General features: G+C 37.9%; 2 protein-coding genes across 2 annotated transcripts in view; both read left to right on the top strand.

Annotated features, from left to right (window-relative positions):
* SH3RF3 (SH3 domain containing ring finger 3) overlaps nucleotides 1-19,525 on the top strand; it is a 306,125-nt gene that overhangs the window by 235,750 nt on the left and 50,850 nt on the right. The window contains exon 4 of the mRNA XM_070751126.1: nucleotides 382-735. Within this exon, the coding sequence (XP_070607227.1) occupies nucleotides 382-735 (354 nt within the window). The remainder of the gene's footprint in view (nucleotides 1-381; nucleotides 736-19,525) is intronic.
* The window catches only part of LOC139166905 (uncharacterized), a 984,072-nt gene that overhangs the window by 46,188 nt on the left and 918,359 nt on the right, over nucleotides 1-19,525 (top strand). The gene's annotated exons all lie outside the window — the stretch shown is intronic.

The raw sequence follows: 19,525 nt of genomic DNA on the forward strand, positions 1-19,525 counted from the left end.
CAGCTTTTCAAAAAAAACCTAATTTATCAGTGGGATTTTTGATCATTGAACAAACTGCTTCTGTTAATTAAACATCTATGTGACAGAATATTTTTTTTATTTTAATTCAAAAGCATAGCCACTGTACTCTCCTTCTAAGACAGAATTTTGATAATCTCACATGCATTTAGCTAACAGAAAGTTATAATTGAATTTAAATGAAGTGAAAAACATTAGGTTGACATGAGAAAATTAAAGTACTAGAAAAAATTCATTCTTATGCTGATTGTCTTCTACTGTGTATTCTCTCCTTTGAGGATGGAATTTGAATTGTACAGATATTCAAAGATAACACCGTTGTAATGTCCCCTTTCCCCCTTCTTTTTCTATTTCTTCTTTTAGCTCAATGAATCAGCTAAGCAGCTTATTGAGATGGACAAGACCAATGTAGCTGTTGCATCTGGCAGTGATGTCCCTTTGCCAGTTGACACTAACCTGGCAGTAAGCACAGCCCAGTGCTGCACACTGAACAGTGCTGGAGCAGTTAGTGCCATTCAGCGACATATGGATGGCAAGAAGAACGCCAAGAAGCGCCACTCCTTCACTGCTCTCAGTATGACCCACAAGTCCTCCCAGGCCTTGAATAATAGGCATTCCATGGAGATTAGTGCTCCTGTTCTAATAAGCTCAAGTGACCCCCGCGCTGCGGCCAGAATTGGAGATGTGGCTCATCTTTCCACCAGTGCACCAGTCCAGGTAAACTTTTAATTAACCACAATACTCAGTCAACAATGGGAGAGAGCAGATATAAGTGACTTCATGTACTTTGGCTATTAAATTACAATCGGTTGGCCCCAAAATAACATTACTTCTACTGCTACAATTACTACTCTTCTTCTCCTCGTTGTTGTTCTTGTTCCTCTTCTGCTCCTCCTCCTTCTCCTCCTTCTGTCTCTTTTTTTAAAATATATTTTTATTGGTTTTGCACATTAAAATTAACATAAAACAAACATAAAACGGTGCACATGCATGTGCCCATCACCCGACTGACAATCCCACCACCACCACCACCAATTGCGGGGGTTTCAAATATTTACTAATTTATATTCTTTTATTTCCTTAGCTCTACTTTGCATTTGTTTACTATTGAAAGAGTGATTGGAGTTTATTTTTCACATTTTCGTCACAAATTCTACTCAGCCTATAATCTTTCACCTTATTCCATCGTACCATCAGCTTCTCCAATTTATTTTCGTCAAAATTGTTTAATCTTATTTCCATTCAAAGTGAATGTGATCCACCATGTACCAGTACCAATTCTGTAATGTCCATTTTTTAGACTCTTTCCAACCCAATACCACTACCGCTTGAGCGCTTTCTAATGCTGCAGTTTTTATTTCTTTGAAGTCTCTTAATTCTCTTTGTTTAACTAATATCGCTACTTCTTTTGTAATTATCCACTTAATATTTAACATTTTATTTATTTCATTCTGCACTTCCTTCCAAAATTTCTGAACTTCAACACACTCCCAGAACATATGCATGAAGATTCCTTTCTCTTGGCAACCATGCCAACAATTCCCTTTCCCTTTCCTCTGGAAGTGTGAAAGTTGTGCTGGTGTATAGTACCATTTGTGTAAAAATTTCCTTCTCATCTATCTAACTCTTGTATTCTTGGTTTTATATATATATTGTACTATTTCTCTTTCATCAATTTGTAAATCGTTTTGCCAACATCTTGTCAAGCCTTTTATTACTCCCTCTCTCCTCCTTCTATCTCTACGTCTCCTATTCCTCCTAATCCTACTCCTCCTTCTGTCACTTTTTTAAAAAAAGAACAAAAATATAAATCCATTAAGGAGAAAAAAGATGAAATAATTTTATAATTTATTTTCATTTGTAGTGCTAGAACTCTTTCTCATTTTCCCCCAGAAGTAAAATCACCCCATAGAAAAAGGCAAACAATCAAAACATTGTCAGGAATTGCCCCGAGGAAAAAAAGTGCCCAATTGATATTGGCTTAAACTTATTGGGGATTTGTCTGGGTGGCGTTTTTTTGGTTTTTTTTTCCCTTTTCATGTGATAGAGGCAACACAATAGGATTTTGCAATATGGTTTTTCTTTTTCTGAGAAGAATTTTTTTTAAATTTAATATTCTTGCCAAAACAATTTGGCAAGAATATTATATTATAATATTATAATTCTATAAGAATGTATTCGCAGAGTCACCAATATATGATGCGCTTGTCAGCTTGTATTATCGATACATTAAAATTTCTGCAACATTATTGAATCGTAACACTAACATTGTGATTCGCCAGCCCCATTTCATTGTGTTCTTCTTGAGGTCTTTGTGCATTACGCTTACAGGATTTGTACCTGTTAAAATAATCATCACATTCCACTGAAAATTGTCATATAAGCAAGCAGTTGGGGATATTTCCTAGAAAATTCCTTTGGCTCTATACAGCTAAGTGTATCCCAGTGACCGATCAGAGACCACAAAGTCGGCCTTCTCCAGGTCCCGTCAGCCAAACATTGTTGTCTGGCGGGCCCTAGGGTAAGAGCTTTCTCTGTGGCAGTTCTGACCCTGTGAAACCAACTCCCTCCGGAGATTCTCACTGCCCTTAATCTCCTGGCCTTTCAGAAGGGTCTAAAACCTACCTTTGCCAGCAGGCCTGGGACCGTTGAGCTTGACACTCTGCTCCGGCTGATTGTTGGTTTGATAATTGATGATTGGTATGATTGTGGCTGCACATTTTCTTTTAAAAGCTGGGTTCTTTTTGTTGAGCTAGGTGGGTTTTAACTTTTTGGACTTAGGATGTTTTATATTGTTTTATATATATTGTAAGCCCCCCTAAGTCTTCGGAGAGGGGTGGCATATAAGTCTAATTAATCTATCTATCTATCGTTCTATCTATCGTTCTATCGTTCTATGTACACAAATCTGTTTTTAAAAATCTGTTTCAAGGAAAGGCTTGTTGATTGAATAATATACTATGGGACATTTGTGGAGACTGAGCAAATACATTTGTCTTTTCTTAAAATCTGAGATCTAATATTAGCATCAAAGGCTTTCTGCTTTTAATACTGTTATTAATGGCTTTTAAGCATTTTTAAAACGATTTGTGTTCCGTTTCATTTTAGTTATTACACATATTTGTTGCTTTGATTTTAGTTATATGAGATGATAGATAGATAGATAGATAGATAGATAGATAGATAGATAGATAGATAGATAGATAGATAATTGACTGATAGACAGACAGACAGACAGACAGACAGACAGACAGACAGACAGACAGACAGACAGACAGAGAGATGATGGATGATAGGTAAATAATGCTTTTATTTATAGAGAGCCAACATGATATATTGGTTAAGGTGGTGGACTTGGAGTAGAGAAGTCCAGATTCTGGTGTTCCTTTGGCACAGAAGACAGCTGAGTGATTTTGGGCTACTTCTGAAACTTAATTAGTTAGAGTCTCTGCAATAAGCCAGTTGTTAAACAACCTTTCGTGGTAAAGGACAAGGCAAGTACGATGCCAAAGTCAGGAAAAAATGCTAAGGAAAAGAACTTTTTAAATAAATATTTTCAAACCTTTTCATATACAGTATATTACAAATGTGCAGGTTTGAAAGCAAAAAATTATTAGGAGCCTGTGGGGCCATAAACAGCATATTTCTGTAACTCCTTAAATCAAATATAAGATTTCCCACAATTGTGCAGCTGTTGCAGAGGGATAATCATGGAATTAGGGGGAAAGATGCAGCATTTGTAGACATTATAGTTCAAAACATCTGGAACATATAGATGTCTACATTACTTCTGATTTGTATGAAAACAAAATTAAGATTATTAATTTGATTAATGTTTTATTATAATGATAGTTATTACTGCTATTACAATACTATTACTTTTGCAGTACTTTTAAAAGCTTATAAATGATGAAACTTTTCTTTTCTTTTATATATATTTTATTTTATAACATAAAAATTCCATTTTTAGTTAAACAGTATGTTGTCTGAGTACAGATATTTTTAGAAAATAATAATCAAAGTGTTTATAACAGTATTCATTACATTTGTATTAGTTCTATAATAATAATAGTAGTAATAATCATATTTGCTTGTCCATTTTAACAAACCTCCTTTTTATCACTAGTCCTTTTCTTGTATCCACAAGTTTCTAACTTCTGTTTTTATTAGCTAGCCTTTGATAAAATAAGTCCCATGTCAAAAAGTATTCAGTTTCCTTCTTCTCCTTAATTGCAAGTGTTAGTCTATCCATTTGTGCACATTATGTTTTTTTTTAATTTGCATTTTCATCTGTAGGGATCTCTTCACTCTTCCATTGTTGTGCAAATGCAAAACCTCTCCCCTCCCTCTGTGTGTGTGTGTGTGTGTATGTATGAGAGAGAAAGAGAGATCAACATTAGCAGGAGGACTTAATATTTCCAACCTTGCTTGTAGCTATACAACTATTTGCCTGTATTAAGTCCCAATGAATTGTGTAGAATTTATTTCTTGCCAAAGAGGTGATGATATTTAGAATTTAGAATAACAGAGTTGGAAAGGACCTTGGAGGTCTTCTAGTCAAATCCCCTGCTCAGGCAGGAAACCCTGTACCAGTGATGGCGAACCTATGGTATGGGTGCCACAGGTGGCATGCAGAGTCATATCTGCTGGCATATGAGCTGTTGCTCTAGATCAGTTCCAAGGTGCATGTGTGTGTCATCCAGCTGATTTTTGCACAGAGGTTCTGGGAGGGTGTTTTTGGCCTCCAGAGAGCCTTTGGGCGGATGGGAAGCGTTGGAACCTGGGGAGGGCGAAACACAAGCCTGCTGGACCCACCAGAAGTTGGGAAACAGGCCATTTGCAGCCTCCTGGGGACAGGTGAAGCTGTTTTCATCCTCCCCAGGCATTGAATTATGAGTGTGGGCAATCACGCATGCTCGATAGCACATGCCCACGCTCTTTTGGCACCCGAAGAAAAAAAAGGTTTGCCATCATTGTCCTATACCATTTCAGACAAAAGATTGTCCAATCTCTTCTTAATTTGTAATGTTTCTTTTTTTCCCTATGTATAAAAAAAATTCCTATACTGTATTATTGGGGATTTACCTAATAGCTATTGTTATATAGACCAATGTGCATTAAGTAGGAAAGCTTTTTAAAACTTTAATGAAAATGTAGAAGCATGCAGTGAAAGTTACTGTTTCTACTAATCTATACATCAGAATAAAATAAGCTTCTTCTTTTTTTAAAGGACTCTGCCTAGTGTTTTTTCCATGGCCATTATTTACACACTTCTGTTTTCCAAGAGCATATGGAAGACTACAAGCTTTACCATTCAGTAATAATTGCATGTCCTGTCCAAAATGGACTGGTTATATTGCTCCTTTCATATAGGTGGAGCCGAGACTATGATACATGGACTCCTTTCAGCCAAGCAAAAAGGTTTGCATAAACCGAAATTGGCTTTAAATTGCCCTTCCATACATACAGTGATGCACGGGCAACAGCAGCTTTTATGTGTTGTTTTGCAAAATGCTTTTATGGCTCCCCTAGGTTTAAAATGCAAATTGTGGTGTGGAAAGCTGCTGTTAGAAGTGGGATAATAAAATAAAATCCTCCTAAGGGAGCAAAATCAAGTTTACAAAAAATAAAGGGTGCATATTTTCTTTATGCAATCATACATACTCAAAGATACAACCATATGGAGAAAGACTAATATTGTTTTATAAAGAACCAGCAGCAGCCATTTTGTAAGGCTGTGGGTTGTTTTTTTTTTAAAGAGCTATAAATGCTATTCCCACTATGTAATCAGTGGGTCCAGACTTAATGTTTTATTGTTTAGTAAGTAGAGTGTCTGGATAAACAATCGTACGTTTAAAAAAAAATTCACTGTAACCATCCTATAATATCACAATTCCCTGGTTTGCCACAAAGCAAAATTTATAGGTCTTTTCCAAATCCTATTGCAGTGACAAAAACGCAAGCTTGGTTCACTAATAAACTTTATTACCTAAGGAATATTTTCCAGTGGTAGAATGTGAAAATTAGAACCATATGAAAAGCCATCCAAATTTGACACAACCATGCCATGTCTACATTCACATATGTATAGTAATGTCACAACTTACCACTGGTGGGAAATTCCATGTTTGATGGAAAATTGTATGAAAAAAACACTTAATTGTCATTCTCAAAAATGGGTGGGATATTGTGTTACAGGACAATAATGGAAAGCAGGGGGACTCCATTGAATTCTAAGCAGTGAAAGCTGCTTGTGGAATTTCCCCATAATGGCAATTTACTAATCAAAACTGTGATCATAAGGTCAGTTTAGTTTATATAGTCTCTGCTGTAAATTAGAAGTTGATCCTAAATTCAAGAGCTGATTACATCCAATGTGTGCATTTTCCTAAACAGACCTCTTTGTGCTCCTATAGAATTACGGTAATACTCATCAGGCCTTCTGCCTGGGTTAAGTGTATTTATGTATGTGTGTGTGCACACACATGGACACGCATATATATACAGTAATACCTCATGATACAAACTTAATTGGTGCAAGGAGGAGGTTCGTAAGACGAAAGGTTCATAAGATGAAACATTGTTTCCCATAGGAAACAATGTAAAGTCAACCAAAAAACCCCCCGCAAAAAAACGGCTTTCGGCGACTGCTGGGAAGCCGCGCGGCTGTTTTAAAAGGTGACAGCCGGCCTGGGGGGCTTCCCAGCACCCCCCCGAACCCGGGTTCGGGGTTCGGGGGGGTGCTGGGAAGCCCCCCAGACCGGCTGTGACCTTTTAAAACACCCGCGCCGCTTCGCAGCTGTCTCCCGAAGCCGAACGCAGAAGTTCGGCTTTAGCGTTCAGCTTCAGGAGACAGCTGGGAAGCGGCGCGGCTGTTTTAAAAGGTCGCAGACGGCCTGGGGGGCTTGCCAGCACCCCCCCGAACCGAACCCGGGGTTCAGCAAAATTTTGCCTCTTCTTACGAACTTTGTTCGAGTTACGAACCGGCGTTCGGGAGGCTTCTGGGAAGCCCCGCCGCCAGGCTGTTACCTTTTAAAACAGCCGCGCGGCTTCCCAGCAGTCTCCGAACGCCGGTTCGTAACTCGAAGTTCGTAAGAAGAGGCAAAATTTTGCTGAACCCCGGGTTTGTATCATGAGTTGTTCGTAAGACGAGGAGTTCGTATCTTGAGGTACCACTGTATACACATACTTAGAAACATAGAAGACTGACGGCAGAAAAAGACCTCATGATCCATCTAGTCTGCCCTTATACTATATTTTGTATTTTATCTTAGGATGGATATATGTTTATCCCAGGCATGTTTAAATTCAGTTACTGTGGATTTACCAACCACGTTTGCTGGAAGTTTGTTCCAAGGATCTACTACTCTTTCAGTAAAATAATATTTTCTCATGTTGCTTTTGATCTTTCCCCCAACTAACTTCAGATTGTATCCCCTTGTTCTTGTGTTCACTTTTCTATTAAAAACACTTCCCTCCTGAACCTTATTTAACCCTTTGACATATTTAAATGTTTCGATCATGTCCCCCCTTTTCCTTCTGTCCTCCAGACTATACAGGTTGAGTTCATGAAGTCTTTCCTGATACGTTTTATGCTTAAGATCTTCCACAATTCTTGTAACCCGTCTTTGGACCTGTTCAATTTTGTCAATATCTTTTTGTAGGTGAGGTCTCCAGAACTGAACACAGTATTCCAAATGTGGTCTCACCAGCACTCTATATAGCAGGATCACAATCTCCCTCTTCCTGCTTGTTATACCTCTAGCTATATAGCCAAGCATTCTACTCGCTTTCCCTACCTCCTGACCGCACTGTTCTCCCATTTTGAGACTGTCAGAAATCAATACCCATAAATCCTTCTGAAGTTTTTGCTAACACAGAACTGCCAATGCAATATTCAGATTCTATTGACAGACAGTAATGGGTAGCCAAATTTTTTACTGCCACACTGTGGGTGTGGCTTATTTTTGGTGTGTGGCTTAATGGTCATGTGGCTGGGTGGGGGTGGCTTGCCGGCCATGTGACCAGGTGGGAGTGGCTTGAAGGATCATCATCGTTCAAGTGAACTATTAAGTCTTCAACTTACAACCTTACCAGTGTCACTTGCTGGGATGACAATTTGCTTTGCGTTTCCCATGCTCTCCTTCCTGGATTGCTCCCCCCACCTCAGGCTGGGTAGCTAGGCGAATGGTTGTTGCCAGAAGCATAAATGCTACCAGCGCCGCTTCCACCCACGCCTTCTGCTTGTACTTCAGGCAGGAGGTGGCCATGTGAAACTGGAGGGGAGACGGGCAGGAGGGAAGGAAGGTCGTCCAAGGCCAGGAAGGAGGAAAGAGGAAAAAAGCCAGAAGCGCAGACGCAGCAGCAGGGGAAAAAAGGAGAGCCAAGCCGAGACCAGTAGTCCAGGAAGTGACAGCCGCCTATCAGTTGGAGCTGCGCACGCATTTTCATTTCCGCCGGTGGAACTGTGTTCCACCAGTCCTGCCTGCTGCCCACCCCTGCATACAGATACATACAGATATACCCATATATACAGATACATGTTATTGAAACCACAATTTCTATTGCTAAGTGTGATAGTTAAATGAATTTGTCCCCATTTTACCCCATTTCTGGCCAAAGTGGGTAAATTAATCACTACAGTTGTTAAGTTAATAACATAATTGTTAAGTGAATCTGGCTTCCCCATTGACTTTGTCAGAAGGTTGCAAAAGTTTATCACATGACCCAGGACACTGTAATTGTCATAAATATGAACAAGTTGCCAAATGTTTGAGGTTTTTGATCACACAACCATGGAGGGGCTGAAATGGTCGCGAAATGTGGAAAATATTCATAAGTCATACATATTGCATGCCATCGTAATTTCAAACAGTCATTAAATGAACTGTTGTAAGTCGAGAACTACCTGGATACATCCTTAGAGACAGCCGTGCTGTCATTTCCAGGTTGCATTGTTGCAATGCGCTGTACATGGGGCTGCACTTGAATATTTGGAAGCTTCATGGTTATTCATCTTTTAATGTGGTTTTTTTATACCTCTATATCTTAGATATAAAAATATAAATGTAAATATAAATATATAAACCCAAAGCAGAGAGAATAGCCATCTCAGCAATGGAGCCACTCAAGCATTTCTTCAATTCTCTCATAACCTGAGGCCTACTAACAATAATGTGATCATGAGAGGCTTCTGGAATATCAAAATCTAATATGATCTCATGAGGAAAGAAAGGTTCATTAGGTGGGTACCATAGCAGAGATTTCACATCACTTGGGGCCCACCAAATATAGATTTCTAGTTGATGGTACCTGCAGCATGCCTTCTCAGCCATCTCTAATGGGATGGGCTGATGTAACTCGGGGAGAGAAAGTCCCTCAAATAGCCCAGTTCTGTGCCATGAAGGGCTTTAAAAGTTAAGACCAACACCTTGAATTGGACCTGGAAGCAAGATGGCAACCAATGTAGCTCACAGAAAACAGGTTTTTATATTTGTTTTTATATTTTTGCTTTATTTGTTCGATGGATGAATGGATGGGTGCGTGGGTGGATGGGTATGCAAAAACTGTATAAAATAGTTACAGTACTTTAGCCAATCATACCATTTGCCCCAAATAATCCAAAAAGAAAATAACTCAACAAAAAAACTTACTACCGAATGACAAATTATTAAAAAATATTCCAATTAATATAAGCTATAAGATACAACCCATATCTAACACTGGAAAAATTTTCACACTCATAACCCTAAACCAATCAATAGAATCCATCAAATACACCAAGAAAGGGAATACTGTACCAATGATAAACATGGACTTAACGTCGTATGAAAATGATATACCAGCCTTTAGCTGGCTCCTTACTATCTTTATTCTATATCACTTTATTCTTTTTCTTTCTTACTATACTGTTTTATTCCTTCTTTCTCTTCTTTTCCTTCTCACCTCTACCTTTCTCTTCTCCCCCCCTTCTCTTCCTCTTGAACCAAAACCTAACCAAAACTGAATAAAAAAATAGGAAAATTTATGTAGAAATGAAATTGACACAATCGACTAACTTAAAAAGAATTAACCCTATGTATGTAATGAGAAAGCTTCAAATTACCAAACCAAACCAAATGTACTCTTACTTTATAGGTAATATGCACTGTTACAGAAACTGTACCCCTTCCTATTTTACCTTGTCTGTATTGCTATTGTTTTTCTATTTTGTTTTGAGCAACATATCTTTACTTTCATCCTTTTTTTATAATATTTATTCAATAAAGACTATTTTTTTAAAAAAAATAGTTACAGTACATTGCTAAAACATACTTAAGGTATTGAACTCATTGGGAACAAATCCTCCAAATATCCCATTTAAAACTAAGGAGCTCTCCATTCCTTTTTTCCTATTCTTTTTTTAAACTATATTTTCATTATATTAAAAAATTCTAATGATTTTTTTAAAGTAGTGTAGTTCTTCCTCCCCTTTGCCAAAAAAAATTAACCATAATTGACTTGGCATGGCATGTAGCAGTGTTCCTCTCTGTTCCTTCCATCTTCCCTCCAATATCTTCATTTTCCTTCATCTTGGCTTTGCCAACCACAATTCATTCCCAGCCAAATCTATAGTATGGTTGCTTCATAGTTCCTTATGCTGCATATTGGTCAAGCTACCAACCGGCACAATATCTTTTATTCTTTATCTACTTTGAAAAGATAAACTATCTAAGCTGCTACTTCCTCTCTTCTTTCCCTCGTCCCACTCGCCACATCCAAAGCCGACTGTGTATATATAGCACGTAGTTACCTTGTGGTAAGATTGTGGTAAGCTAACTTTTTATCTCTTCATCCTATCCTTCTTCCCATTGCATGGTCTTTAAATTATAGCTGGGACAATAAGGAGAGCTTCCGTCCAAGATCTGTGGCTGTGACTACCATGGTCACATCCTGCTAATTTGTTTAAGAACTTTAGCCATCCTTGCCTTGAATACTTTTTCTGTAACTATTAGCTGCATATGCATTTAGTCTTGAAGTCAGAGATCTTTACACAATAATGAACAAAATTACCATAAGTGCAGTTTTCAAACAGACGAAATGAAATGACTATACAGTGTTCCTTCAATTTTCGCGGGGGATGTGTTCCGAGACCACCCGCGAAAGTCGAATTTCCACGAAGTAGAGATGCGGAAGTAAATACACTATTTTTGGCTATGAATGGTATCACAAGCCTTCCCTTAACACTTTAAACCCCTAAATTGCAATTTCCCATTCCCTTAGCAACTATTTAGATTATTACTCACTATGTTTATTTATTAAAGTTTATTTTAAAAAAATTATTAAAGGCAGATGAAAGTTTGGCGATGACATATGATGATATCAGGCGGGAAAACCGTGGTATAGGGGAAAAAACCATGAAGTATTTTTTAATTAATATTTTTGAAAAACCGTGGTATAGACTTTTCGCGAAGTTCGAACCCGTGAAAATCGAGGGAACACTGTAGTATCATTTGAGGATAATGTTGCAATTGTTGCTTGAAATGAGAGGCTTTATTAAAACATTTTCTTAATATGCAAACTAAATAAATAAGAAATACAAAGTCCAAAAGGATTTATGTTTACTAAAAGACATTGCAGGGGGCAGTTGGTTATTTTATTAATGAAATAGTTTGTAAAATATACTTGCATGTCATCAAAGATTACTGACAATTTTTAAAAATTAATCCTGATCAGTAGTATTATTCATAGAATGACCCACATACCTTGATGCAAAATATGATTTATTAGAATTAGATCCTCTTGAAATCAATAAGATGGATTCAGAACTTATATACTTAAGATTTTCTGTACATTAAAACGTAGAAACGTTATACAAAAGTGAACCCATTACAAGAAATTAACTTGCAAAATACATGTAGCACTATTACTTTAAATAACTATGTTTAATACTCTATCGCATAATGTTAATACCTCAGAAAGAATCTGCATTTAGAGTTACTGCTGTGCTAAGTATCCAAAACTCAAAGATTATTCTTCAAGTCTCAACAGTTCCCTGCTTGTCAGTAATAAGCACATGCATTTCTTGTGCTGCTATAAATGCGTTTGAAAACAAGTACTAGTATTCTTAAGCCTTTTTATCGCCTGAAAAGCATGAAACTAATGGATTCTAATTTCTATAGACACAAAAAGCTCAAGAATAGCTTCCAGCAGCCCTAGGAAGCAAGGCATTTAGTGGCAGATTTTGCTAATGTTTGTTTTTTGTAGAAACCTGTATTGTCTTGATCAGTATGTGCCCTGCCTCGACCTAATTTGCATTTAGCACATTTGATGCCCAGTGATTGAATGCAGCCATAAAATTTAAATATGGCCTTCTAAATTGTGTCTGTTTGTCACATCGAGTGTTCTTATAGGCTAGTTAAATTGATTTGTATTGAGAATATAATACAGCTGCAGGGTAGTGATAAAACTGAGCCTGCATGAGGTTCATAGAGAAGATATGTGAAAGTAAACTGGTCTGAACAGCAGAGGAGGTCCCACTTGGCTCACCAATCTTGCCTAGGCCTCAGATGTCTCATCTTCTCTCCATTTGAACCCCTTATGAATTATTCTTCTTTGCTATTTGGAAAGGTCACAGGTCAGCTAGCTCCAAATCCCTAGGTTTTTCTGGCCAAAGATGAATCTCATAAATAATGAAGCATGGCTGCTTCCTTCTCAGTATATAACCTGAGCTGGGTGATAAGAATGCTAGAGCACAGCTTCTATGTGTTCAAAATAAATTCTGATCTTGAGCAGAGAGCACATTTGTTCACAATTAGAGCCAATACCTACTTCCCAGTTGTATGGTATATATTTTGAAGATGAAAGCCATCTTCCTGCAGAATCATACCGTAAATTACAATAGCAATGATAAAACAACAGAGTCTGTCTTAATGATTATCCAATATAAAAGGAAGTGGGCAAATGTAGCTAACTCTCGGTCAATAGAAAACAAGAAGCATGCTCCTATTTTGTACACTGTAGAAGATCATTGGCAGAGTAAAGATAAGAACCATACGGATTATATTTAAAACAGAGAGAAACCAAAGGAAAAGGTTTAGATTTATGTCTGTGTGTTGGAGACTAGGAGAAATCAATCCAAATCCTCTTTGATTTTTCACTCGGACAGAGTCAATTAATTTTCTCTTCCAAAGAAATATTGTTTTGTGAATAATGGTAGTTATAGTCATAACATATCATCAAAGTTCAAACTACTTTTTGTGTCAAATTCAGCTGGCTCCCTGCCAACCCAGTGTTGGTTTGAGTTGATTTAGCCCTACTGAGACAAAGCAGTAAAGTCATATACAGTGTTCCCTCGATTTTCGTGGGTTCGAACTTCACTAATAGCCTATACCACGGTTTAAAAAAAAAAAAAATTAAAAAATACTTCGTGGGTTTTTTCCTATACCACGGTTTTTCCCACCCAATGACGTCATATGTCATCGGCAAACTAATAATTTTTGCAAATAAATAACAAAAAAAATAATTATTAATAAATAATTATGTTTATAAATATCAGGATCACTAAGTATCTTATGCAATGGTGAGTATCAGTAATAATGGTGAGTAAATGGTTGTTAAGGGAATGGGAAATGGTAATTTAGGGGTTTAAAGTGTTAAGGGTGGCTTGTAATACTGTCCATAGCCAAAAATGGTGTATTTACTACCGCATCCCTACTTTGCGGAAATTCGACTTTCGCGGGCGGTCTCGGAACGCATCCCCCGCGGAAATCGAGGGAACACTGTAATCACATATATTGAGGTGGAAATTTACGTATACCCATAATATAAGCATGGATCTGTGTTGAATTTTTTAAAAAACTGAAAACACACTATTCACATATGTTATACAAACTGCACATTTTAATGCTTATTTTTGAAAAGTTACACACCCCCAAAAAAAATTTAAATCACTCAAAAAAGTGATAGGTGTAAAGATCTCTCATATAACCAGGGGTGGGCTACTGCCCGTAGGGGAGGGAAACGCAGAGGGGTAGCGAAAATGGAGCCCCACCCCAGAGCATCCAATTTGCACTGAAAGATGTTGGAAGAAAATGCAGGGAGTCCTACATAAGCCACGCCCACAGTGTGGTAGTAAAATTTTTGTAGCCCTTCATTGCATATAACCTATGGCAGATGACATGTTTAGCATGTGTGGAGGGTAATACTGTACCTGTAAGAATTCGTGCCGGGCAGCTAATGTCTATTTTTATGATCACTCAAGATCACCAATATGTTCACCAATACATCCCTTGAGATTATGAGTCAAATTGAAATGTTTTGAATCTAAGATTTTCACTACTCCTGCAATGACATTATCCTTGAAACACTTAAAAAGAAGTCTGGAAATTAACAAATACATTCATCCTGGTTATTCATACTAATTCTCTAAGGGAAGAATATTGTTTATTCTTCAAGCTTCAGGGTCCGTTCAGGAGCATGCCTACAAGAAACATTTAAATGAAGATCTTTTCATAAAGGCACCTATTTAATTGTTTTGCCTTTCACAACTTCACACAATTTTTTGTGGGTGAAAGATAGAATTGGTGGCAAACACTGGAGGTTGTTTGAGCCACTCATAAAGTTCTGTGTTTGATGCAGTTGATTTCAGATTAAAAATCTTGTATCTAAAATCATCTTGACATCCTCCTAAATTGATATTTCCTAAATTGAAACTCTTAGTCACAATCAAAAATATGAAGAAGAGTTGTAAAGAGGTGTAAATATGAAGAAGTGTAGTAATTATGTAGTAATTATGAGATGGGCCAGTGATGGCGAAACTTTTTTTCCTCGGGTACCGAAAGAGCGTGCATGAGTGCCCACACCCATAATTCAATGCCTGGGAAGGGTGAAAACTGCTTTCACTGTCCCCTGGAGGCCCTCCGCCGGCTGAAAAAGGTCTGTTTTTTAACTTCCGGTGGGCCCAGTAGGCCTGTTTTTCACCCTCTCTAGGCTCCAAATGCTTCTCTGGAGCTGGGGGAAAGTAAAAACGCAATCCCCCATCCCCCTGGAGGCTCTCTAGAAGCCAAAAATGCTCTCCCAGAGCCTCTGTCTGAGCAAAAAATCAGCTGGCCGGCACACAAGTGCACATTGGAGTTGAGCTAGGGAAACGGCTCGCATGCCAGCAGATATGGCTTTTCGTGCCACGGGTGCCATAGGTTCTCCATTGCCAGTTTAGTTCTCTACCTGTCTGTGCAAACGAGTGGACCCAGTAGAATAATGTTTCCATTTATACTTTGTGTTGTTTAAATGGCTTTTTTAATTAAAATGGACACACTGTTTTTCTGTATCAGAACCTCTGATAATAGAATAGAAATTTTCCACCAATACAGTGGTACCTCGACATATGAGTTTAATTCGTTCCAGACTCGAGCTCGTAAGTCGATCAACTCGCATCTCGAACGAATGCCTTTAGACTTTGTTTTTTGCACTGAGATAACTGGAAGCAAGGAGATTCTTGCGCCACCTAGTGGAAGCTCGGCTCATATCCCGAATTTGAGCTCGGGTGTTGAACAGAAACTTCACTTGCGTCGCGGCTCGTAACTTGGAATACTCACATTAGGAGCAGCTTGTATCTAGAGGTACTACTGTATTGCGAAAAAAGAAGCCACGTTGAATTAAGACGTATTTACTATCAAGTAAAACAATAATTATTTGTGAGATTATATTGTACATTTGTTGCTCATCTGATATGAAAGTCAATGTAAATTCTTTCTCTTGGCAAAGACAAGTGACAAGTGAAAAGTTCATTCATATGAGTTCTGCACTTTGGGTCCTCCTTGGTATGGTGTTTCATTAAACAGATGCTCTTCGTTACTAGTGAATGATCTTAATATTCCCAACCAGCTACACAGAAACAACTGAGCCATAGTTTATTTTTTAGCCTCTCACACTGCCTGGTGTAGGCAAGAGTTAGAAATACCACAGATGTTTTTGTAATTTATGGGTTAGATAAATCTATTGATGTTTATCACCTCCTGCAATAGAGAAATAGCTTGTGTGAGCCCATCTGCAGCTGTAATTATATTTTATCAGTGTGTGGAAGAGTGTTTATTAATATATTGCACCACTAACGGAAAAGCTGTGTGCTGGAGTCATTGGATGCCCTAACTCCCACTTCGTTAATTAACATTTGATGAGAATGCTTTATCTCGGGTGCAGCGCTTTCTTGCCAATAGTTGATCCAGTGCAAATATAATTTCAGTGCTTTGGCATTATTCCTAAGAACATTAAGGCTTGGAGAAACTGCATGACCCATTGGTTAGTCAATGCGTTTGACAGAAATAAGCAGCATGAGTCTCAAAGACTATTAGTCAATTTTCTAGCTGAGAAATTGCCACAGGATCACATATTATTAAAACCTGCATGTGGATTTTAAGTTTATTGCTCTCACTTTAAAAATAAAATCTAAATATGCAATAAAGACATGAAATACATTACTTTCATTAATAAATATAACATTACTGCAATACACAATATCCAATATTCAGAGAAACACTTTCAAATTTGTTCCAAATTTAGATAACATAATTTTTATACATAGAAACATAGAAGATTGACGGCAGCAAAAGGCCTCATGGTCCATCTAGTCTGCCCTTATACTATTTCTTGTATTTTATCTTAGGATGGATATATGGTTATCCCAGGCATGTTTAAATTCAGTTATTATGGATTTACCAACCACGTCTGCTGGAAGTTTGTTCCAAGCATCAACTATTCTTTCAGTAAAATAATATTTTCTCACGTTACTTCTAATCTTTCCCCCAACTAACCTCAGATTGTGCCCCCTCGTTCTTGTGTTCACTTTCCTATTAAAAACACTTCTCTCCTGAACCTTATTTAACCCTTTAACATATTTAAATGTTTCGATCATGTCCCCCCTTTCCCTTCTGTCCTCCAGACTATACAGATTGAGTTCATTAGGTCTTTCCTGATAAGTTTTATGCTTAAGACCTTTCACCATTTTTGTAGCCCGTCTTTGGACCCGTTCAATTTTATCAATATCTTTTTGTAGGTGTGGTCTCCAGAACTGAACACAGTATTCCAAATGTGGTCTCACCAGCGCTCTATACAGTGGAATCACAATCTCCCTCTTCCTGCTTGTTATACCTCTAGCTATGCAGCCAAGCATTCTGCTTGCTTTCCCTACTTCCTGACTGCTCTGTTCACCCATTTTGAGACTGTCAGAAATCACTACCCCTAAATCCTTCTCTTCACAGAACTGCAAATACAATACTCAGATTGAGGATTCCTTTTGCCCAAGTGCATCCATTATCCAATAAAACAGCACATTTGGATTTAAACTTGTTGTAGTGCTGGTCTGTAGTACGGTATTTTGTTATAGGTTACATGACTCCCATTTATCTTGGAAAATGCAACTAGAAGCTAAAAAGTATCTGATAAACCTTTTTAGCAATTACGATTGTGGTAAGAATACCTCCCTCCCAGGCACTATGTAAAAAACAAAAATGCATGCATGAAATAGAAAATGTTTACTGTGTATGTGTGTGTGCGTGCATGCACATGCATATGCACAGAAAATCAATTTGCACTGTCAGATTTTAGTTGAATCTGTCTTCAGACACCAGAAAAGCCCACACAGGGAGCAACACAATAGAGAAAAGACCTCCTATCAGTATTAACTTTATTACTTCTCCACCCCAAAGAGAACAACAGATAGCAAAATATATACCACTTGGGGTATTGTCAAAACCACATGGTCTTTTTTTTGAATGCCTTGACCCCTACTGACTACCTAAAGTAGTTAATAAGGTTTTTGTTTGAGAAATTGTTTGCTCTTGCTTTGTCCTCTTTGGATTGAGAGTGACTGGTCCCCAATCACTCAGCTGACGTTGTACCAAAAGCAGAACTAAGACTCCCAATTATCCAACTTCTACCCTGGTGCATTTACTACAACATCAAACTGGTTCTTTTGGGAGGGTTGGGGGGGAGGAATGTTGCATTTCTTGTGTTGAGCCTTTGTCTTTAATACCAGAAATGGGGAAAGGAGTAAAAAAAAAAAGTCCTTACTGTATTGGATGTGCTAGACAATTCCATTCCACCAAATGTTGCCTTGAATTCATGATTTTAAAGTTGCCTTGTCAATTTATTTGCCTCCCATTGTCTTCAGATACTGTGATAAAATGTAGTCTTTCCAATAAATGCTTCTCTGTACAGATAAAAATGCCTTGTTTTCTATCTGTCTTCCTTCCTCAATATCAGGTCCATAGGAAAGTGTCACCATTAATGTTTGAATATTGAGCAACCACTATATTTGAAGGGGCTCTAAGATCTTTTCCTTGTTACTTATCTCCTGTAGTATATATAGGCAGGGGTCCCCCAAACTATTTACACAGGGGGCCGGTTCACTGTCCCTCAGACTGTTGGAGAGCCGGACTATTAAAAAGTCCTGCGGTTTTCTTAACGCCGCCCTGAGGTAGGAGGAGGAGGCGAAGTGGAGCAAGTCCCCAACTCCTTGCCGAGTTTTCTCTTTCTCTCTGTCTTCCTTCCTCTCCTTTTTTCTCTCTCTTTCTTTCTGTTTCTCTCTCACGCTCTGCCATAGGGCAGCAACAGTTCCTCTCCCTAAAGGCGGGAAAGAAAGGGGCCAATTGCCGGCCTGCTTTCCTCCCTGCCCTTTGGCTCTCCACCTCTCCTTGCTGCCGCCAGACGCTCAGGAGCAAGACCGCAGACACTGAGCGGACGGGAAATTCGATGGGAAAAATCTTGTGGGCTGCCGCGGACTGGATAAATAGCCTCAGCAGGCCGCATCCGTCCCGCAGGCCGTAGTTTGGGGACCGCTGTATATAGGTATAGATGTAATGTATTAATAAAAATATGGCTATTAACAAGCAACAAAAGAGAAAGTATTTCCTAATGGGAATTAACTAGAAGCAACTGATGACATTGGGAAAGGAAAGGAAGGAAGTGAAAGGAAACTATTAATTAGCATGTATATGACAACTAGAAATATTAGGAAAATAATAAATGGCAACAGATATTTTTCCTCTTGCCTTTCTCCTCTGCTCCCATACCTTCTGGGTCCTTCCATTTGATTCATAATCCTAAACACATTTACAGCATTGCAGTCTGCAGTAACTTTCCATTTAGTTTGTATTTTGATTTTCATTTGTTTCTTTTTCTTGGAGACAGAGGCATAAATAAATGACCATATCCCCCTTATATGGTTTAGTTAAAAACTAAATCAGATGTTTGCCTCATTAACAAAATAGAAAAAGAATTTGTTATTTTGCTTTTTCTAGATTCCATGATTTGTTTTCTTTAAATTCACGCTTTCCTAAACAAATATGTCAATATGTGGAGAAGCAAAGAATCTGTTAATAGATTACTATGTTCATAGATCAATGAAATGTAATTTTCTGAAGATTATTATCTCTTAAATCAAAATGCCATCTTGGAAGTATCCTTTAATGGGTTAAACTGTTTTAATAACAGTTTCCTGAAGTAAACAAAATGTAAGTTTATATATTAT

The sequence above is a fragment of the Erythrolamprus reginae genome, chromosome 4 (assembly GCF_031021105.1).
Source record: "Erythrolamprus reginae isolate rEryReg1 chromosome 4, rEryReg1.hap1, whole genome shotgun sequence".
Classification (NCBI taxonomy): Eukaryota; Metazoa; Chordata; class Lepidosauria; order Squamata; family Dipsadidae; genus Erythrolamprus; species Erythrolamprus reginae.